The sequence below is a fragment of the Petaurus breviceps genome, unplaced genomic scaffold, assembly GCF_028583685.1.
Source record: "Petaurus breviceps papuanus isolate PSGF00001 unplaced genomic scaffold, PetGlider_PUasm1.0 126, whole genome shotgun sequence".
NCBI classification, from domain to species: Eukaryota; Metazoa; Chordata; class Mammalia; order Diprotodontia; family Petauridae; genus Petaurus; species Petaurus breviceps.
In genome coordinates, this window is record NW_027185655.1 from 13,094,195 (window position 1) to 13,116,839 (window position 22,645).

The 22,645-nt window shown below is 37.1% G+C and overlaps 1 protein-coding gene across 6 annotated transcripts in view; it reads left to right on the forward strand.

The window, feature by feature from the left end:
- The window catches only part of WDFY3 (WD repeat and FYVE domain containing 3), a 325,015-nt gene that overhangs the window by 120,482 nt on the left and 181,888 nt on the right, over positions 1-22,645 (forward strand). For all 6 annotated transcript variants that reach the window (XM_069093019.1, XM_069093035.1, XM_069093044.1 and 3 more), the window contains exons 8-10: positions 6,040-6,206; positions 15,843-16,307; positions 17,047-17,148. In XM_069093019.1, coding sequence (XP_068949120.1) covers positions 6,040-6,206; positions 15,843-16,307; positions 17,047-17,148 — 734 coding nt within the window. The remainder of the gene's footprint in view (positions 1-6,039; positions 6,207-15,842; positions 16,308-17,046; positions 17,149-22,645) is intronic.

The window sequence follows — 22,645 nt, forward strand, 5'->3', positions numbered from 1 at the left end:
AGCCTCTCTACTGATGTGTATTTTTACTAAATGTTTATTGTCTCAAAGAAGTGTTCATTTGGGAGGATGAAAGGATGACTTTCCCCATAGAAATGGCCATGGTTTGAAGATAGAAGACATTAGTAAACCATTTAAAAAGGTCAATATGGTTTGAAGATAGAAGACATTAGTAAAACATATTTAAAAGGGGCAATATTGCTGGATTTAAAGTCATGGAGTCAGCCCTGGAATGTGTCTCAGAGGCTGTCTGGTCTGCAGTATACCCAGTGAGTGGCTCTCTGTACTTTCTGTGAAAAAGCCAGCAGTGAGGAGGATTCCTTCACTTCCCAAAGCAGTTCATTCTACTTTTGGGTGCCCCTTGTTGAGGAATGTTAAGGGGTCCCTTGAACCTATCTTCTTGAGTTGCCACATTTTCCAGAAACACTGTACCCATATTATTCAGGAGCACCCTTCCACCCTCCCATCAAATAGCATTAGAGACTTTATCAAATACTTTGTTAAAATCTTTCCCTGATCTACCGTTCTAATAACCTTGTCAAAAAAAAGGAATAAGTTTTGTTTGGAATGATTTGTTCTTGATGTTTCTTTGTAATCACTGCTTCCTTTGCTGGATGGTAAGTTGCCATCTCTCTAGTAACATATTGTAGAGTTTTCCCAGGAATAACAGACACCGCATTGTCTGTAGATTCTTCTCTTATCTTTTTGTGGGGGAGAGGGAATGGGGAATAGAGATTTTTCTCTTCTCATTTTTCATGTTCTTTCAGAGGTCATTGGTACTTGGTCACATACCAGACAGTCCTTCTAGGACATAAGGATGCTGTTCATATGGACCAGCTGACTTTAACTTATGGTTGCGATGTATTTCCTAGTAAATAAGTGGGCAAAGGATATGAAGAGACAGTCTAAAATGGCTTAATCAGCAGAATGTAGAACTGAGAGTCTTGAAGACTAGAGTGTTAATTCTGACTCAGATACTAGATGTGTAGTCATTTAAACTGCCTTCAGCCTCAGTTTCCATATCTGTAAGAAGGCTATAATAATAGCAGCTATCATGGGATTATGGTTAGGATCAAAGCACCTGAGATCGTGAATGTAAAGTGCTTTCCAAATCTTGAAATGCTATATAATGTTTCCCATTATTATGGTATACAAAAATGTGCCAGATCATTAATATTGAGAGAATTTCAAATTTTAAAACTGAGATTTTATTCATCCTCATGAAATTGGTAAAGATAGTAACAGAAATAGTGTTAAAAAAGGTTGTAGGAATACAGGAACATTACTAATACACCAGAGATGTAGCTCTGAAGTATTCTACATATACAATATAAAAACGATTTGAAATTATGCAAGAAAATTGACCAGACTTTTGACCCAGCAACTCCACTAACGGAATTTCATCCCAGAGAGTTTGTAATAGGGGCCCATGTCTCTTAAAATGTTTATCAGAACACTTTTTGCTATAACAGTAACAAAAACCCTTGAAACAAAAGGATCCCACATATACTGAAGAAATTATGATAAATTAATGTAATTACATTGTTTAACTGTTAGATATTTGAGGAAATAAGAGAAAAAGAGATTTCAGTGAGCTGATAGAGTGGAATAAGCAGAACTAGAAAAACAGTATATAGAAATAGTAAATATGATGGCTGCAGTAAGATAAAGGAAAATGACTTATATGGAAAGAAATCTAAATTCTGGGAAATTATTAGGAAATATCTTGGTCACAGAGAATATATGATGAAACACACCTTCCTTCTTTCATTTGAAATGGAGAGAGGTGGGGTTGGGAAACTAGAGGGTATGAATTTTTACATATACTGTAAGATAATATATCATTGATTGGTTTTGCTTTATCTTTTTGTTATTATTGTTGTTATTATAAGGTAGGACTCTACTGCAAAGTAAAGGAGGCAACATCCCAAAATAACTGAAACAAAAGACATCAGTAAAGATTATTTCATAAATAACACTTAAATTAATTTCTTTAGACAATACTGCTCTTTTTGCATCCTTATCAGATTTGTTTCTCCTTGTGTCCTAGGAATTTCTTGATTAAGGACTTCCTAGGGGTGGCTAGGTGGCACAGTGAATAGAGTACGGGCCCTGGAGTCAGGAGGACCTGAGTTCAAATGTGGCCTCAGACACTTAACACATACTTGCTTTGTGACCTTGGGCAAGTCACCTAGCCCCAAATTGCCTTGCCCTTCCCCCTCCAAAAAACAAAGCAAAAAAAAACAAAACAGACCTTCCCCTTCTGGGCTGACTTTTCCTATGTAGTTTTTGTCCATGATCTCCTATTTGCCTTTCCTCTGAACCCTTTGAAATTCGTTCTAGAAAAATGCTGGGTTTGGGAGGTGAGGCCAAGATGGCAGAGAAAAAGGCTAAGCTTTCCCCCAAACCCCTCTAAACACTTTTAAATAATGCCTCAAAACAAATGTGGGAGTGGCAGAACCCACAAAAGGACTGGGTGAAATAACTTTCCAACCCAAAACAACTTAGAACTAAGGTTGCAGAAAGGGGTCTATTTTGTTGAGGTGAGAGTAGAGCACATTGCAGCACAGGCCATGCCTCAGCAAACCTGCAGGCCTTGGTGGCAACTGAATCAGTGGCACTCTCTGGACCTCTCAGCCCACAGATAACTGGTCATAAGGAGGTTATGGGGGGTCCATTTGCTGGCACCAGGGGCAGGACTCTGTTGCATTGCCCATACTTGGATCTAGTCTGCAGGGTAAACAGCTCTCTCTAGATTATACCATCTTGGAAGACCAAAAACTTATAGGTTGCCAAAATTGTCTTTGAAAAGAGATGCATAAAAATCCTGAAGTTTGGGACAGTACCCCCTCCACTCTGGAAGCAGAACCCCACTTTAGCAATAAAAATCAAGAACTAGGCTAGAAATATGAGTAAACAACAGGAAAAAATATCCTGACTATAGAAAGTTATATTGACAGAGAAGATCAAAACACAAGCTCAGAAGAAGACAACAAAGTCAAAACTGCTATATCCAAAGCCTCAAAGAAAAATATGAGTTGGTCTCAGGCCATGAAAGAATTCAAAAAGGATTTTTAAAAATCAAGAAATAGAGAAAGAGAAAAAAATTGGGAAGAGAAATGAAAGTGATGTGAGAATATCAAGGAAAAGGAGTCTTCAGCTTGGTAAAGGAGGCACGAAAAATGCTGACAAAGATAACTCCTTAAAAAATGGTCTAGGCTAGATGGTAAAAGAGGCACAAAAATACAATAAAGAGGAGAATAACTTTAAAAGCAGAATTGGTCACATGGAAAAAGAAGTTCAAAAGCTCACCAAAGAAAGTAATGCCCTAAGGATTAGACTTGAGCAAGTAGAAGTTAATAACTTTATGAGACATCAAGAAACAATAAAAAAATATCAAAATGAAAAAAATTGAAGAAAATGTGCGATATCTCATTGGAAAAGCAACTGACCTGGAAAATAGATCTAGGAGTGAAAATTTAAGAATTATTGAGTTATCTGAAAGTCATGATAAAAAAAATAAAGAGCCTAGACATCATCTTTTAAGAAATTATCAGGGAAAACTGTCCTGATATTCTAGAAACAGAGGGTAAAATAGATATTGAAAGAATCCACAGATCACCTCTTGAAAGAGATCCCAAAATGAAAACTAGGAATATTATAGCCAAATTTCAGAACTCCCAGGTCAAGAGAAAATGTTACAAGCAGCCAAAAAGAAACAATTCAAATACTGTGGTGCCACAGTCAGAATAACACCAAATTTAGCAGTTTCTACATTAAAGGATTAGAGGATTTGAAAGATGATATTCCTGAGGGCAACAAAGCAAGAATTACAAGAATCACTTTCCCAGTAAAACTGAGTATAATCCTTCAGCGTAGAACATGGATATTCAATGAAATAGAAGACTTTCAAGTATTCCTTATGAAAAGACCAGCGTTGAATAAAAAATGTTGTGACTTTCAAATACAAGACTTAAGGGGAGCATAAAAAGGTAAACAGGAAAGAGAAATCAATGTGATTAAAATGTTTTCATTCCTACATGGTAAGTTAATATTTGTAATTCCTAAGAATTTTATCATTATTAGGCAGTTAGAAGGCATCTACATAGAGAGAAGGTACAAGTTTTCATGTGTTGAATATAATGGAATAATTATCTAAAAAAAAAAATAAAGTTAAGGGGTGAGAAAGGAATGCATTGGAAGAAAGAGAAAGGGAGAGGAACAATGGGATAAATTACCTCACATAAAAGAGGTATGAAATAGCTTTAGCAGTGGAAGGGAAGATAAGGGAGGTGGGGGAAATGTGTGAACCTTACAGTTATTGGAAGTGGCTCAAAGAGGGAATAACATACACAGTTGGTTGGGTATAGAAATCTATATTACTCTATAGGAAAGTAGGGGAAGGGGAGAGAGAGAGAGAAAGAAAGAGAGAGAGAGAGAGTGTGTGTGTGTGTGTGTGTGTGTGTGTATGTGCATATGCACACATGTGCAAATACATGGGGGTTACTTATAAAAGGAAAGGTGGATTGGGAGAGGTAGAAGTCAGAAGCAGAACATTTTGAGAATGGAAAGGGTAAAAAGAGAGAGAATAATAAAAGGGGGAAATAGGTGGAAGGAATTACTGTGAAAAAAAAATTTCCGGCATGTTTCTCTGGCAAAGTCCTAATTTCTCAAATATATAGAGAATAGAGGCAAATATAGAAATAAGAGCCATCCCTCAATTGATAAATTAAAGGATTTGAACTGACAATTTTCAAAGTAATCGAGATCATCTATGGAAATATGAAAAAATGCTCTAAATCACTTTTGATTAGAGAAATGCAAATTAAAACAACTCTGAAATACCACCCCCACACCTATCAGATTGGCTATTATGACATGAAAGGAAAATGACAAATGTTGGAGGGAATGTGGGGAAATTGAGACGCTAATGCTCTGTTGGTGAAGTTGTATATTGTTTCAACTATCCTGTAGAACAATTTGGAACTGTGCCCAAACTATGGGCCAACTATGCCTGTAAAACCATATATGCCTTTTGACCAAGCAATATCACTACAGGTTTGTATCCCAATGAGATAAAAAAACAAAAAGGTAAAGGATCTATGTGTGCAAAAATATTTATTACAACTCTTTTTGTGGTAGCAAAGAATTGTAAATTGAGGGGACGTCCATCAGTTGGGGAATGGCTGTGAACAAGTTGTGGTACATGATTGTGATGGAATACTCTTGATGCATAGGATGATTTCAGAAAAACCTTGAAAGACTTACATGAACTGATGCAAAGTGAAATGAGCTGAACCAGGAGAACATTATATATAGTAACAGCAATATTGTATGATGATCAACTAGGAATGACTTAGCTATTCTCAGCAACACAGTGATCCAAGATTAGGAAGAAAAATGCTGTCCAATTTCAGATCCTCATTTAGAATCAAAGCATACTTTTTCTTTACTTTATTTCTTTATTAATTTTTTTGGTTTGTTCTCTTTCACAATGTGACTAACGTGGAAATATGTTTTGCATGACTGTACATGTCTATCTTTATCAAATTGCTTTCTCAATGAGGAGTTAGGGGAGGCACAGGGAATTTGAACTCAAAAATTTTAAAAAACAAATGTTAAAAATTTTTACATGTACTTGGGGAAAAATAAAATATTAAATAAAAAAAAAAAACGAAAAACATAGGATTCATGTTAATATATACCTGGCTTTCTTTTCCTTCTTTATCAGAAATTCTAAGAGTGACTACTCCCATAGCACCAAGGTGCCTGTCATTTCCATTAGAAATTTCCAGTTTGTGCAAAATAGATTCCTTCCCCAGCCTACCAGCTCAAACAAAGCAGTCCCTTTTGTTTTCTTACTAAGGAGATGTCTGTATTCGTCTGTGGTCAGCATGTTAAACATAGATAAAAATAAGTGGGTAGGTAGATTTAGGTAGAGTTTTGTAGTTATTCCAGTGCAATACTAACTTTTAGTATTTGTGTTAAATTTAAGGCCCTGAATTTTTTTGTTGTAAATCAGACTCATCTTACCTTTTATAGATTGGAACAAGCAAAAGAGGCAGAATCCAAGGATGCTTTGAAAGATCTAGTTAATTTGATAACTTCTCTAACAACATATGGTGTCAGTGAACTAAAACCAGCTGGTATTACCACAGGGGCACCATTTTTATTGCCTGGATTTGCAGTTCCCCAGCCTGCAGGAAAAGGTGAGTTGATTTATTTTTATCATGATACACTTAGAGGAATGAAAATGTCATGTAAATTATTTGTTTTCATTAGTACTGTACATATAAGACCAATTTAAAAATCATCCACTAAAGTTTGCATATTGTATTTTATTGATTACCTGAAATAAAAAAGATAATTTAGTAGACATTATAGCTGACTTGAATGTTGTAAAGTGAGTTTATATGGAATTACACAGAATTTAAATTTAGCTGTTGGTTTTGTTATTACTCTTTTTTTCTAGTGACTGACTCTGCTTGTCTCCCCCCAAGTTGTAAGGGTAGTGGCCATTTATAGGTCTTTGTATTTACTTGTCAATATACACCTCTTCCAGGCGTTCTTGTGTTGATATTACCAACGCCTGGCATGTAATAAGCAGTTATGAAATATTTTTGCAATGGTATGAGAAAATACCTCTCCCTACTTCTTTATCTAGATGGATTTGGGAGGGGGCTTCATGGGAGTGAAACAATGCATATATTAGATTTTCTTTTATGATGTATTGATTTATGATGATATATGATTTTGTCTTCCTATTTTTATTCAAAAATTCTTTGTTATAAGGGAAGGCTATCAGAGAAGGGAGGTAAGGAGGAATTGTAAAAGACATCAATAAAATTTATTTTTAATAAGCAGAGTTTGTTACAGGCAAAGGCAAGGAAACAGCATATAAAATACCATCTAACGGTAATAGTAAGTAGGGCAGTTTGGGTAGAATATAAAGTGTGTGAATGAAAATAATGTGCACTAAAACTAAGACAGATTGTAGACTGAGCTAGTCAGCTAGATCAAAACATTACATAGGGAATAACAGCTTTTCTGGACATAAAATATAGGCTAATTAAAAAAATATTTGTTCAACTTTCCAGTCACCTTTCGCTAGGACTTTAAACCCTGTTCTTAAGGAGATCTGATTCTGGGCTTTATAGCCAGCACATGTTTGTCACTTTATGAATAGTAGTTATTGTCTTTCATTCGTTCAACAAGTATTTCTGGACCAGGCACTGATAAGTACTGGGAATACAGTTCCCTATCGTCAGTGATAGCCAGTAGACTAGTGTGGCTGGAATATACGGAGTGTGAGAAGGAGAGTAATGTGCAGTTGGCTTAACAGGGCAGGCCAGACCAGTTTGTAGAAGAGTTTCACTGTCACAGCGGAGTTTGTAATTTTTCTTAGAGGCAAGAGGCAGGAGGGAGTGCTTCCTGAGCAGAGGAGTGACATCATCAGAGGGCTGGGAAAGAACATTGGGAGATTCCTGTGGTTGGGATCAGACCACTTTGAGAACACCAAAAGCTTGCAGGTATCAAGCTTGAGCTGTCTCTGAGATCCTGGATTAATACAACACTTAATACCCCAAGAAAGCCACAGAAGGACCCAGGAAGACAAAGGTTTTATCGAGGCGTTCTTCCCGGAAGTGTTCCAAGTGGCCCTAACTTACGATCCAGTCATGAAATAAAGAGGAAAAAAGAGTGAACCAAAAAATAACCTCTACCCTTTTATGGTGACAAGGACACTCAAGACAAAAACCAGAAGGGGATGCCTTCAAAACATCTAAAAGCGAAGCCTCAAAGAAAAACACAGCTTGAGCAAAATATCCAAGTAGAATTCCTAGAAAAGATTGGGGGGCAGTGGGGTGAAATGAAGTGTGATGAATGAAAAGCCAGGGAGACAGAATTTCTGTTTAATTAATATTCAGATATATTTAATTATATATTTATATATAATAATTATTATATAACATACTAATATTAATTATATATTAATTCAGCTAACCAATAAATTGATGGTCAGGGGTTTCTCTCAGTAATCAAAGACAAAATCATGAAGACAGTGCTTTCAATACCTTTGGAAGAAAGGGTGCCCCTGCCTGACAGGTGAAAATCAACCTAATTGGACTAAACCTTCAGCTCCTGCTGAGATCCTGGCTTGATCATGAGACTCAGCTGCCTACAGTAGTCTGGACAGGAAATCCATCTCCACTCAAATGCCTCCGGTTTTTTTCTCCTTCATGAGCTGGGTCACCCTAGACTTAAGTAGAAGGGTGCAAGGACTTGGTCTTATTCATTCAGGGCAAGAATTCACCTAGATTAGATTGGGTTTACACTTCAAACAGAAGTAAGGTCTCCTAGGTGAGTGTTGTCCTACCCAGGATCACGAAGCATGTACCCCTAGGATTAGGACAATCTCTTCTATCAGTCATGCCCTTCAGAAACTGGCTGACTCACCTATGGAGGCTGGTCCCCAATGAGGAAATAAAAAGCCTGGATCCTAATTTATAATGGTTTATTAATATAATAGAAAATAATTTCTCTCAAAGCTAAAAAAATGAACTTATAAACCAAATGAGGTATAGAGGAAGACATGAAAAAAGAAATGAGCTATGGAAAAAAAAAGTGTAAAGAAAATTTATTTCTTAGAATGAGATATACCAAACCTTATCCAAGAAGATTCTCCTTATTATAAATTTGTATTGTTGTTGTTTCAGTTGTGTTCAGCATTCTGTGACCCTGTTTGGGGTCTTTTTGGCAAAGATACTAGAGTGCTTTATTATTTTCTTCTCCAGCTCATTTTACAGATGAGGAAACTGAGGTAAACAAGGTTAAGTGACTTACCCAGGGTCAAACAGCTAATAAGTATCTGAGGTTGGATTTGAACTTAGATCTTTCTAACTCTAGTGATATTACTACTAGTTCTATACTCCAAAGAGAGCAAATAACAAGGAAGAGGAGCCTTATGTTCAAAAGTGTTTATGGCAGCTTTTTTTTTTGTGGTAGCAAAAAACTGGAAACAGGGACAGGAAGTTCCCATTATTGGGGAATGGCTGAACAAGGGGATGTCTCCCCCAAGCATATGAAGATTTCCCCTGGAAGACAGATTGGATGAGAACAATTTGTTCTAACAGCCATAAAGGCAGCTACAGCATATGAATGTGATTGAATTCTAATGTGTAGAAAGAAATGATGGAGCAGATAGTTTCTGAGAAACCTAAGACTTGTATGAATTGATGTAAAGTGAGCAGAACAGGAGAAAGCTTGTAAAGTAACAACAATATTGCAAAGATAAACAAGTGGAAGAATCAGGAACTCTGATCAGCCATGATTGGGGAGGACTCATGATGGAACACGTTACATACCTCCTGATAGATAGGTGATTGACTCAGAGAGCCAATTAGGACAGATTTAGACTATAAGCTCTTTGAGGGCAGGGATTGTCTTTTGCTTCTTTTTACACCCCTAGCACTTAGTACGGTGCCTGGCACATAATAAGTGTTCAATTCTTATTGTCTACCTATTCAGATATGGCCAATGGGCAGATTTATTTAGCTTGACCATGTGTGTTTTTAACAAGAGTTTTGTTTTTCTTCCTTTCTTGGTGATGATGGAGAGATGAGAAGATAAGAAGATGTTTTACCCACTTCTTCCTTCTCCTTAGAACCTTGTTGCATGTTCATTCCTCTCTCATAGAGGCTCTTCTCCTTGCCAAAGCAAACCCCTCTACATGCACGCTTGATCCCATTCCCTCTCATCTTTTTCAGCAGATTGTCCCCTTTATTATCCCCACTCTCTCACCTTCACAATTTCCTTATTTGCTGACTTATTCTTTTCCTTTACTGTTTTGCAGGGTGATATCATCTCCCATTGGTTCAATTAGCATCAGATGATTCCTAGTATAAGATATATTCTGGATATCCAACCATAGTCTCTCTCCTGAGTGATAGCTAACAATCTTTTATTGCTTTTTGGATATCACATAGACATCTCTAACTCAAGCAGCACAAAATAGAATTTGTTGCCTTTTCCCCCAACTTTCCCTTCTTTCAAATTTTTCTTTTACTGTCAAAGAAACCATCATTTTCCCTGTCACTCAGGCCTAGAACCTCAGCTTCATCCCTGACTTTTCAGAAGCATTTATCCCACATAGCCAAGTCTTAGTTTCTATTATGGATTCCCATACCCTGCTATGGGACCCATTACCTTATGCCTAGACCATACTTTAGTATCCTTCTGGTTGGTCTTTCTCTATCAGGTCTCTGTCTACTCCATTCCACCTGACAAAATAATTTTCCTAAAGAATTGATCTAATCATTGTCAAAGTTTCCCCATCCCTTTAACTCAGTAAACTATAGCGTTTCCATATTAAATCAAAGATCAGATATAAAGTGCTCCATTATTCTTATGCCTAAAACACATTCCCCCTTCACTTCTGCCTGCTGAATTTCCTGACTTCTTTGAACACTTGGCCCAAATCCTGCTTTCTGCAGGTTGCCTTCTTCCCTTGCCCCAACCCTTCAATTAGAGATTACCTGCCATTTACACAATATATATCTTATATCTGCATAGTTATTTGCATGTTAGCTCCTGTATTTGAATGACATGACACTTCCTAGTAAGAATATAGTAAGAACTTTTTCTTAGTATCTCCAGTGATTAGCACAGTACTTTGGATATATAAGTACTTAATAAATTCTTGTTGACTGCAGAGTTGGCTGGTGGAAGCTCTAGCTTTACATGTCCCTTGACACATCTATATTCCTTTTATTACTGTTTCTGTACTTATAGAAAAGAAATATTTATATTTTGTTTGGAAAGCGTCCTTCTTTTCACACAACAAACACTTTACTGCATGTTATATGCTAGGCTCTGAACTCAGTGCTAGAGATACAAAGATAGAAGTGGAAGCATCCCTGTGTTTAAGAAGCTGATATTCTATTGGGCATAGAAAACTTGTACCCAAATAAGCAGATTCAAAATATATGCAAACTGTGAAGGAATTGGGGAGGGGGGAGCATAAATTTCCTCTCCTGTCATTATAGATTTCTTCTTGGAAGGGGTACTTGAGATGAGCATTGAGGGGTGTTAGGGATTGTAAGAGGCTCAATTGAAGTGAGAATGCATATTAGGAATTGCAATTGCTTCACCAAAGCCCCAGAGACAGGGGAGAAAATGCCATTTTGAAAGGGATCTACTAAGCCTATTTGCCTGTGGGAAGTGGGGAATAATATATAAAAAGCAGCAATGTTAGATGAGAGGTATATTGGGAAGGGTTTCAACTAACAGGTGGATGAGTTCTAATTTAATCCGAGAGATAAGAGGGAGCCATCCACTGGAGTTTCTTTAGCAACAGGATCACATGATGGTCTAGGTCCTAGACCATAGACCTAAACTCTACGACCATCACTTTAGGCAATGTGTAGAGGATGGATTAGAGAGGAGGGAGCCTGGAGTTAGGGAAACCAGTTGGTCTTCAAATTTGTAGGCTATTATTCTAGTCTTGTAAGACATGAAAAGAACCTAAACTAGGCTTTTGGTTGAGTGGTGGGAAGGGGATAGATCCAAGTAATAATAAGGATTTAATATCTATAATACTTATCAACTGTGTCAACTGATCACATATGAGGGATGGGGGGGGGTGAAGAGTGGAAAAAATGGCAATGGCTATGAAACTGATTGATTGGAAATATGATGGTGCTCTTAATAGAATTAGACTATTTAGAAAGAGGTGAGGCATTGGGGAAAAACATGAGTTCTGGTTTTCAGCATGTTGCTTTCAAGATGCTTACAGGACATATAGGTGATAAGGTCTAATAGGCAGCTGATGTTGTGGAATTTAAGGTCTGGAGGAAGCCTAGACCTGGATATTGTAAAACTAAAAGCATAAGCAGCTTTCCAGAAGACTGCTGCTGTGAACAGTTTTCAAGGTTCTGATTACACAGTATAGTACACTCTCTATTTATTCAATAACAAACCAAGACAAAACATTCACAGAAAACAAAGTACAGGATTCAGAATGTTTTAATTTCACAACTTATCACTAAAATGTCCACATAGTTTTCACCAAAGTGGTCACACAGTTTTAAGCAAAAGATAACATTCATTTAGTAAGTCCTTCATTTAGTAAATCCTTACTTCAATCATGCTTAAGGAGGCAAGCCTCCTTAATTGACACAAAGTATAAAGGTCAAAGTCCTCCACCCAGGGAGTGCAATTAAGTTACAATATCATCATTCACTACTAAGTATCCTCTTTAAGGGGTAGTGGAAAGTACAAAGGCCATCCACCTGTAGGTCACAAGTAAGTTACAATCTCATCTATCAGCATTAGATACCTAAGGAGAGGTCTTTTCATCTTGACTCGAGACAGGCTTTCAACTTCCATGGTTCCTCTTCCATGGTCCCAGCTCCTGCCTGAATCTAACCAACTGCCACCTGAGTTCAAAGGCAGACAGCTCCCAGTTCCTTGTCCAGCTCGCTGTACAGTTCCTGTTCCATATTGAAGCTCACAATGTCTAGTCAACCTCAAGTCCTTCACAGTTTCTGTTCCTGGGAAGACAAGGCTTAACCAAGCCACAATAACATTCATGAACATGAGACCCAAAACAGACAGACAAAGTACCGGCACCACAGTCAGGCTTCCTCAGTCTTGGGCAGATCCAGCTTGCCCGAGGAATTCTTTGGCAGCTCCCAGAAGAAGTTGGCAGCTCCTCATCCTGGTTCTCAGAAGTACCCAGAAGAAAGGTCTCAGCAGAAGCTGCAGCTGGCTCTCAGAAGAAACTCTGCCACCATAAGCTCTGTTCTCAATGTCAAAATCACTTTCTCCAGCCTGGGCCTCTCCTCCTCAGCCTCCTTGCTGCTTCCTCCAAGAAGTTCTGACTCTTCTTCAGCTTGTGCTTTTCCTTATGTATGGTATTAGCTCCTCCCTGTTCCAGCCCCTTCCTGTTACATCAGGAAGTCCATCCCACTGTGGGATTCACAAGTTCTGGGTCTTAATACTTGACACAATTGTGAGCTTGGAACTAAGTGCTAAGTACCTGTTAGTTTGCCAATATAAGGAGATCTTCAGATTCCATTACTATTACAGATATGTAGATGTGAGGGGTGCATAAAGCTAAATATTGAGCCATGAGAACCCATGAGATTATTGAAGTAGAATGTGGAGAAAAGGTAGGACCCAGTACTGAGTTTGAGGTAAGAGTTAAGGATGGTCCAACAACTGGGATTAAAGTGATCAAAATGGTAGGGCAAAAACGGGAGATAATATTACTATGTCACAATGAGGAGAGCATATCCAGGTGGAGGCAGTAGTTAACAGTGTCAAATGTAAGGTCAAGATGAATGAGAACTGAGAAGAATCCACTGGCAATTAAGAAGTCATTAAATCAGGAGGCAATTTTAGTTGAGATGAGGAGTGAATTCCAGGTATGAACGAGGCATCTCTCGAAGCTATTGATGTCTAAGTCTTTAATTATTAAGTTACTTTTGTATTTACCAGTTTGTAGTTAAAACTGATGCAAAGAAAAACCTCTATTTGGAATGATTCCCTTTTTTTTTTTTTTAAAGCAATTGGGGTTAAATAACTTGCCCAAGGTATCACAGCCAGTTTTTTTTGTGTGGGTGTTAAGTATTTGAGGCCGGAACCAATCCTTGGTCCTCGGACCGGGGCTGGCACTCCTACTCACTGTACCACCTACCTGCCCCATGATTTCCTTTTTTTTATTTAAAGGTAATAGCAGCTTCCATCGCCCCTGTTATTGAATATAGATATTATAACAGCAGCTATTAAAAGGGAAAGTGTCTTGGAAAATCGTCAGTTAATTGTGATGGTAGAAGGAGTGACATTAAAAGAGAATGAATAAATGACCATTTCTTGAAGAAAAAAGATTGAAAAGAGATAATTTTACTTTGTTTATTTAACTGTCATCCTATGAGAGATATAGACCAAAGGAGAGTATGAGAGAAATGCAAGAATAGGTGAGAGGAGGGAGAGAGTGAGAAAAGCAAAAAACTTAGGAGAAAAGAGGTTTCTCGAGTTTATGAAGTGGGATAAAGACACAGAATTAATTGGTTAATTGAATGAGAAAGATTGTATATTTCTGTAACTTTGAGGAAATATAATAACAAACTTCTTTATTTCCCTAGAACCTGCCTAGAAGATTAATAAGGAAATGAGCCAGTAGCAGTTAGAAAAATATAAGGAGTCCTGTGGTTGTCATCTAGTACAATATAGCCTAACTCCCCACCCTGCCTAGGGTACACGTGAAGCCTTGTTCCCCCTAAATCCCTGTACATTAGGGTAGTTTTTGGAATTTTTGCATGTGCTTTTTTCTTTTTTTCCCTTGATATTTTCTTTCGTTATCAACTTATTGTAATTCACAGAGTAATAGGGAATGACATTAATTTGCCTATTTTATTTGATGCATATTAATTGTATAGAATTATGGCTTCATTATGGCATCTTATTTATTATTTTACTAAATATGACTCATGTAATAACTACTTAAAATGTAGGCTATGTTCAATAAGTATTATGAAATTATGGGTATTGAAACATACCATGGCCTTTGAATATTAGGAATAAATCTTCATTGCAAAAATAAGATAATTATAAAATCTTTTTTAAAAGCTGAAGAAGAGTTGGAGAAATATAAAGTGATATTTAATAGGTTAAGACCAGGAGAAAGTGCTTAGTCAATATTTTGTTAGTTATGAAACCCAGCCTAGCTGATTCACTCAGCTGTGATGGTAGAGGATGCAACTTGGAAAATGATCTTTAAATCACCCTCTGAGGAGTAAAGGTTAGTTAAAAATTTTGAAACTGCCCTGTGAAGAGGTTTGTCACTTACAAAAATTATGAGGTATGATTAAGTCAAAAAACAATGCTGTACAATGGTCATGTCGCGCACAAATTTTTTTTTATGCTAAAAAATATTATATAGGCCCAGGTTAGGATTTTTTTCCCCCTGTACTCTTAGGAAAGAAACTTATACTAAGTTTGGGTGGAGTATTGTACCAAAAATAATATAAGACTGGAAAGTGTCTGAGCTAGACAAAATGTGTAATTTAGTGGAAAAGAGCCATTTTCACATTTATGAGATTTGTGAGGTCGTTGGTCTCTGCCCGAGTGACTGCTGCAGGGACAGAACTGGCCCCAGATCAATGACAGACTCTTTGCTCAGGCTTGGTAGAGTGCCAAACAGACCATTTCCCTTTTCTCCCCTCCCCCATACACATCTTTTCTCCTTTCCCTCTTTTCCTCCATTCTCAAGCAGAACTCTTTTGTGGCTTCAAGTGCTGCTGAACTGGGCAGTTTGTGATGCTTTAGTGGCCTCAGCAAACTTCTGGTTTGAGGGCCTCCTCAGCACTGGGAAGAGAGATGTCTGTGTGTAGAATTGAGTTCTTTTGCAAGCCCATGGGTTGGCTTGTAGACTTGCTGCTATAGGCTGTGGAGAGGGGTATACTGAGTGAGTATGTTAGAGGTTAGAGATTGTTGTGTTAATTCATTAGGTTTCTACCTGGTTTGAGTTCTTACTGTCTGAAACTGGGGAGACAGATGAAATTGCTTCAACTCTTGTACATGATTTGCATTTTATAGAAGTGGGGTAATTGTTAGGATCAGAGAAAATATCTAGTCTTCCATCTTATTGATCATGTGACTTGGTAGAATACAATTTTCAGAAGAAGTGTTTATTGTTAACATAAATAATCCTTGATTAAAAAAAATTCTAAGTGCCTACTATTTATAGGGCAATGTGCCAGGAATTAAAACTGACTTTTGTCATTGTTTGAAATGTCAAAATTATTTTGATAGAAGAAATCAATATTATTTATTGTTTTTCACAGGTCACAGTGTGAGAAATATCCAAGCATTTGCTGTCCTCCAGAATGCATTTTTAAAAGCAAAAACAAGCTATCTCCCCCAAATCATCCTCGATGCCATCACAAATATCTACATAGCTGACAATGCAAACTATTTTATTTTGGAGTCGCAACACACGTTGTCCCAGTTTGCAGAGAAGATTTCTAAGCTTCCAGAAGTGCAGACCAAGTACTTTGAGATGCTAGAGTTTGTCGTTTTCAGTTTAAATTATATCCCTTGTAAAGAGCTTATCAGTGTCAGCATTCTCTTAAAATCCAGCTCTTCTTACCAATGTAGCATCATTGCCACAAAAACTCTCCTTAAATTCACACGACATGACTACATATTTAAAGATGTGTTCAGGGAGGTGGGCCTTCTGGAGGTGATGGTAAATCTCTTGCATAAATATGCTGCCTTCTTGAAAGATCCTCAAACTCTGAATGAGCAAGGTAAAGTAGAATATTTTCTATGTTCTCATTTCTTGATTGACAAGTACAGGTCCAAGAAGCAGGTTGTGTGAGTTGGGGACAGAGGTTCCCTTCCTTCGACTTGAATGACTTAATAGCATTACTAAATTATAATAGTCTTGAGGGAAATTTCCAAGGAGCTACTTGCTTTCCTATTTGCTCCCTTATGAAACTGTATAAAAATGGCTTAGGAAGTATGAGATTGTATAAATGTAAGGATAAAAAAAAATACAGTTCTTCTATATTTAAGATTGATGTCTTTTACTTATTATTATTATTATTATTATTAGGTTTTGGTATATAAACCTGAATCTGTTTATAGTTGGATATGATTGGAGTAACCTATCAAAATTTGCACTAATTTCTCTTTCACCTTTTTGGGCATGATAATTTATTCAGCTTTTCATATTTTTATTTTTTCAGGAAGCAGTATTTAACATGTTTCAGGAAACACCACTATCATGCTTCTCTATCCACATTTAGGTTTACTTGTGTAGAATTTTGACTCTGAGCCTACTTTGAGTCAATTTTGAATATTTAGTTCTTAAGTTTTTTTAGAGAGGTTTTTATTAATGATATATTAACATTAATGATGATTATATTTAAAAGTAGTCAGTAATTACACTGTAAATAGAAATGCCCAAACCAAAATTTAGGGAGAGTGAGGTGAAAGTCAGCTTGCCATTTATCCAAACTAAATGATCAATACTTTTTTTTTAAGGGGATTCCAAAAACAATAGCTCTGTGGAAGATCAGAAGCAACTGGCTTTGCTGGTTATGGAGACCTTAACAATTCTACTCCAGGGATCAAACACAAATGCAGGTAATTAGGAAACTGTTATCAGGATGCTTTGGGATCTTTAGCTCTGATGATTTTGTTCTCTTGAATCTTAAAGAGTGATTATTGGTTAACTAATGGTACTGTGCTCTATCATCAAAACTTGATAATTTTCATGTTTAGAATTATTGCAATAATAAAAAATTTACTCTTATCAAAATACTGCTACTAAAGAGTACAGTGTGTGATTGTTCCATATGAAATATGACTCTTCTTTTTTATTTTTGGCTTACATTTAAAATTTAACAGACAAGCCATTATTTCATTTCTCAAATATTTGTTATGTCATTTAAAAAAAAGATTTTATGTATTTATTGATGCTCTAATGAAAAATTCATGCTATTTTTATGGATAAAATCACTGCAGTATCCTTTAATCCTTCCATTATCCAATTTCCATTTCACTTTTTGACCACCATTAGCATTTGCATTTATGTTCTTTATCCTTCATCCTTTCACTGCTTTCTTGATATCTTTTTTCTTCTCCTACAGTCCATAAGTTGAAGGTGTGTTCTTTGGTTCATATTTCTTTGCATAGCCAATGGTATTAGAAATCATAACGAAGCCTGTTTTGCCACCACCAAAGTGGGTTCTGAATGAGAAGGCTAAAATGACATTTCGATTTGCTTTTTACTTCTTGACCAGTTTTTCTCACATTTCAGTCTTAGGCACTGTGGCCTTTCCAGGATGAAGGGCATCTATTTCTGTTGTCTGTTTGTCATGAACTTCCTGGATCTGATGGTTACAGTGCTATTCATAGTGGTGGCTAGCTCCCCTTTGTAGGATGTTAGCTTTCAAATAAGCCAGGTTAACTTTTTAAAAGTATTTATTGTATTTTGGAAAACATTCAGTGGTGAATATTCTGTAAAGAGTAGTTATTTTTACTTCTTTTTCTTGTTGTCTCTTATTTATCTTCTAACATTTTGTTATCTTTGATTCAATTTTAATAAACCTTTATTAGCACTTATTATGTGCCAGGCACAGCGCTGCTAAGCAATGAAGACACAAAAAGGGGCAAAAGACAATCCCTGCCCTCAGATAACTTACAGTCTAATCAGGGAGACAACATGCAAATATTATCCGGTGATTAAGAGGGATTATTGTCTGAGAACATATTGCCTTTTTATTATTGGTTTTTGTTGTTGTTTTAAAGACTGGACTTGCCTAGCTTACCCTAGCTGGGAGTGCAGGCTCTACTCATATTTGCATGGCAGCCTTGAGCTGCTCAGTTTCCAACCTAAGCTCCTTAGACAGCCCCTTTCTCCCGTACCCCTGTATTCAAACCTACTCTCTCCCCCCCAACCTCCACACACTTTCCCCATGATATGACACTTAGGATGCTTCATGGGCATTGTCCACTGCAGGTCAAAACTCCCAAGCTCAAGAGCTCCCCCAAACCTCAGCTTCCTGGTTGTTGGAATTATTAAGCAAATAGCACCATGTCCAACTTGTCTTTTTTTTACATCTGAGAGCTAGCCTCAGAGCTGGGAGACCTAGGATCTCCTACTTCCTCTGAGCCACATTGGTTATGTCTACCTGGCAGGTCATCACACCTGTCAATGCTCTAGGCCAGTCTAGGGAATTCACTGAATACCGTAATCTTTGAGACAAAGAGTTACCTCCTTGAAGAATTCTTACAGCAGTTTAATCAAGGCCCAATCCCTATAAATATTCCTACCACAGACTCCTAGATGAAGCAGAAAGTCATCTCAGACGTCACCCAGGCCAATAGACAACGTGTTTTCATTGTTTTTTGTCAACAGCTATGCTAATTTCAGTTTTTCAGATGTTGTTTTTCTTACCTGGACATAGATGGTTACTTCCTGTAGAGCGCATGTGCAAGCTCAAGCACACATATATGCCATTGGTTTTTCCCATGAAGATCAGTTGCCCTTCTTTAGTTCTAATTACTTAGAATTTTCAGAAACAATCCAAGAGCAGACTAACGTGGAAGACTGTGTGCCTCAACAGAGGCAAGCAAGCCTTACTCTTGACTCACCTTTTCCAACAAAGACTGAAAAATAGCACCAGGCTGAACAATAATCGGGAAACCTAATGAGATGTTATAGTGATTTCTTCAACACCAGAAGGGCCTAACAAATCATTCTGAGACCCAAGGGCAATCAGAAGAGTGCTCAGCTGAGAAGCCAGCACCAGCTCAAGCAAACAAGATGGAAAGAAATGAGAGACTGGACACAGACACTGGCAGCCAGCAGAGCTTTTTTATCAAGAGCCAGAAATAGAGAAAGACCCTCACAAAATAGGCTCAGAGTTGTTGGAAACTCCCATGTAGAACTTGGACATGACAAGACACAACCATGGCCAATGTAGTCACAGAGGTGCTCAGTATCAGACGTACCATGCCCAGCACCAATGAAATCCTTAGCACTCTGTGTTTGTGCTGTAATGCTGTAGTGGCCCTTTAAGATCCAGGGTTCTGAACCTCAGGAGTCCTGAGAGGTTCTTTGAAGAGCCCAAGTGATCCAGATTGGAACCAAATAATGCTTATTACTGCCTCAAAAGTACATCGGGGAAGAACCTCATCCTGACACATTCCCTAATTCAGGAATTAAGGCTGGCGAGGTAAGTAAATGAAAGAAGACATCAGCTTACTCTAACGAATCATAATAGATCCAGAGAAACCCCAAAATCTAAACTAGAAGGAACTCCTAAGAACTGTAAATAGAGACTCAAAGGAAAAGATATTTTTCAGTAGGACTGTATGAATACTTCTAAGATATGAAGCAAGATGTCATGAATGAGATAAAATTCTAGAGGAACTATTAAAAGGAGAATAAACAGCTTAGAACAGAAAGTGGTAAACCTTAGCTAAGTAATGAAATCCCTGAAAAATAGAATTGACCAAACCGAAATCAGTATCTTCATGAGGCAGCCAAAAAAAAAAAATATTAGGACAAAATAAAAAGATTTTAAAACATGCAAAGTATCTGTTTTCAAAAATAACTGACCTATAAAATAGATCAAAGAGAGATATTTTTAAAATCATTGGATTCAGTAAAAACCATGATTTTTAAAAAGTCTTTAAGAAATCATAAATGAAACCTGCCCAGATCTGTTAGAAGCAAAGGGAAAAGTGAAAATATAAAGAGTTCAGTGCTCATTTCTTGAAAGAAAACCCCCAATGGAAAACCTGGGAATGTCATAGCTAAAATTCAGAGCTTCCTCTGAAAGCAGCTAGGATGTAAAAATTCAAGTACTAAGAAACCTGTGAGGAAGGCACATCTGATGGCTTCAGCAATGAAGGAGGTCTTGAAACAAAGTTACTCCAAAAAGGCAAAGGGTATGGGTGTAGAGGCAAGAAAAACTGATACTGCCAAACTTAAAAGGAAAAGAAGGATCTTTAATGGAACAGAGAAAAGAACTTTTAAGTTTTCCCAGTCACAAGACCAGAGCCGAGTAGAAACTTTGAAAATGAAAACCCAAAACTCTGGAGAAATGTGTGTGTGTGCGCGTGTGTGCGTATGCTATTAGAAGGGGCTGCATACTGTTAAAGGGCTAACATTATAATAAGGGGAGGAAAAAAGTCAGAACCTTTATGTCTTCCTAAGTATTTATGAAGGGAGGGAGCTTGTTAAAAAAAAAAAAATAGAGATCCAGGAAATGAATTGGTTCTGCTTTGTGTGTTTTAAGAAGGGAAAGAAAAGAGTAATAAAAGGAATACATAACTGTTAAAAAAAAAAAAGAAAAGAAAGAATTTGCTCTTTTTTATAATTGGGGTGTGCCATAAAAAAACTCTACAAACATGGATAGAGAGTTTAGGAGAGCAGGCGTTAGATGACCCTCACTCTTATTTGAATTGTAAAGGTAGAGTTGTTTACACTTATCCCTTCCACATTGTGGTGGGGGGTGGTAAGCAGTACCCCCATGATGTGGAAAAACTACCTAAAATTTTTTGGTCTTCCATTTATATGAGAGAAGAAGTCTGAATTATTATGGTACTAAAAGATAAAATATGTTGATATTATATAATACTGCACATATATTTTATGCATTTCTGAGTCTCTAAACTTTGTTCGTGTCATCTATGACTTTTGCAAAACCCCCCTCAAATTCCCACTTGATTTTCTTATGCCGACCCATGATAAAACAAAACCATGAGGGGGAAAGTCATGTGGAAGGGGTAACTAGCTGTACATTCTCACATAGACACACATACAGAGTTTGGGGGGTGTGGTTAAGAGGGAGGATAATCCCAGGGAGGGCATATGTGCATGCCATGCAAAAGAAATTTCTTTAACCTAATGGGGGATTAAAAAGAATACAAACAAACAAAAAAACAAATCAAAGAACTAAAACCTGAAAGGTGTGGTTTAAGCAGGAAATGGCCATATAAATAGTAGAGTATAAAGCTAATAGAATATCGTTATGTTAAGAAACCATGAAAACCACAGTATCAGGGAATCCTGGGAAACAGAAATGGATACAGGGTTAAGGTGAGGAGACCCCAGAGAGCAATAAATGCAGGGACAAGAACATTTTAAAGAAAAACATCTTTAAGGATCTGATCAAACAGCTATCAGCCTTGTCTCCGGGATGTTCTTCGTGATGAGATATGTTCTCCTATTCCTTCATGAACTTGGAAAAACAAACGAGAAACAGAGACCTCATCACAGATATGTGCCTTCTCATTCTGCCCTTGGAGTTGAGCAGCACGTTTTTTATGAATTCACAGTGAGGAGAGAGACGTGCTTTTTTTGGGACGTGGCCTTAGCGAGCATTTGTTTAACTTTATTTATTACAAGAATTCGTTTTGCTTTTGTTAAATATTTTTTAAATCAGAGATGAAAGTCATGGGGGGAGGGGATGATTAGTGATGATGATACCAGAAAAAGAAGAAAAAGGAAGAGCACTGAAACATTGTTAAAAGTGCAACAGAAAATTGAAGAAAGTCAAGGAGACACAAACAGGTTAACAGGCTCTAACATTTAATTTATTATTAGGTATTTTTTAAAAAGCAAATATTATAGAAAAGAAATCTTTAGTTTCATATACAATCTCCTTTTGCTCTGTTTTCTGTGTGGGCCTATGCTCCCTGCCTTCTTTTTTTTTTTCTTTTTTTTTTGGTATTTATTAAATTCATGACAACAATGACAGAATCCACTCACGAGTTGTGCTTGTGAACTCTCATTTATTCCTGGAATAATTTTTCTTCTTAAAGTATTAGGTTTCTTTCTGTTCTGCTTTCTTCTGTTGTATCTTTTGGATTTATAGAAAAAGGGCAAATCAACATAAAGTTAATATATAAAGTTAAATATAAGATAATTGAGCAAGTTAAAACTTAGTTCAGAGCCAAAAGTTGTCATTGACAATTAAGCATCTACTACCGTGTTTCCCCGATAATAAGACCTATCCCGAAAATAAGCCCTCCCCTTACTGTGTAAGATTCCTCTAAAATAAGCCCTCCCCCGAAAATAAGCCCTATTGAGATTGCTACTGTAGTGAAGGAGATCCCCTGCTCTACA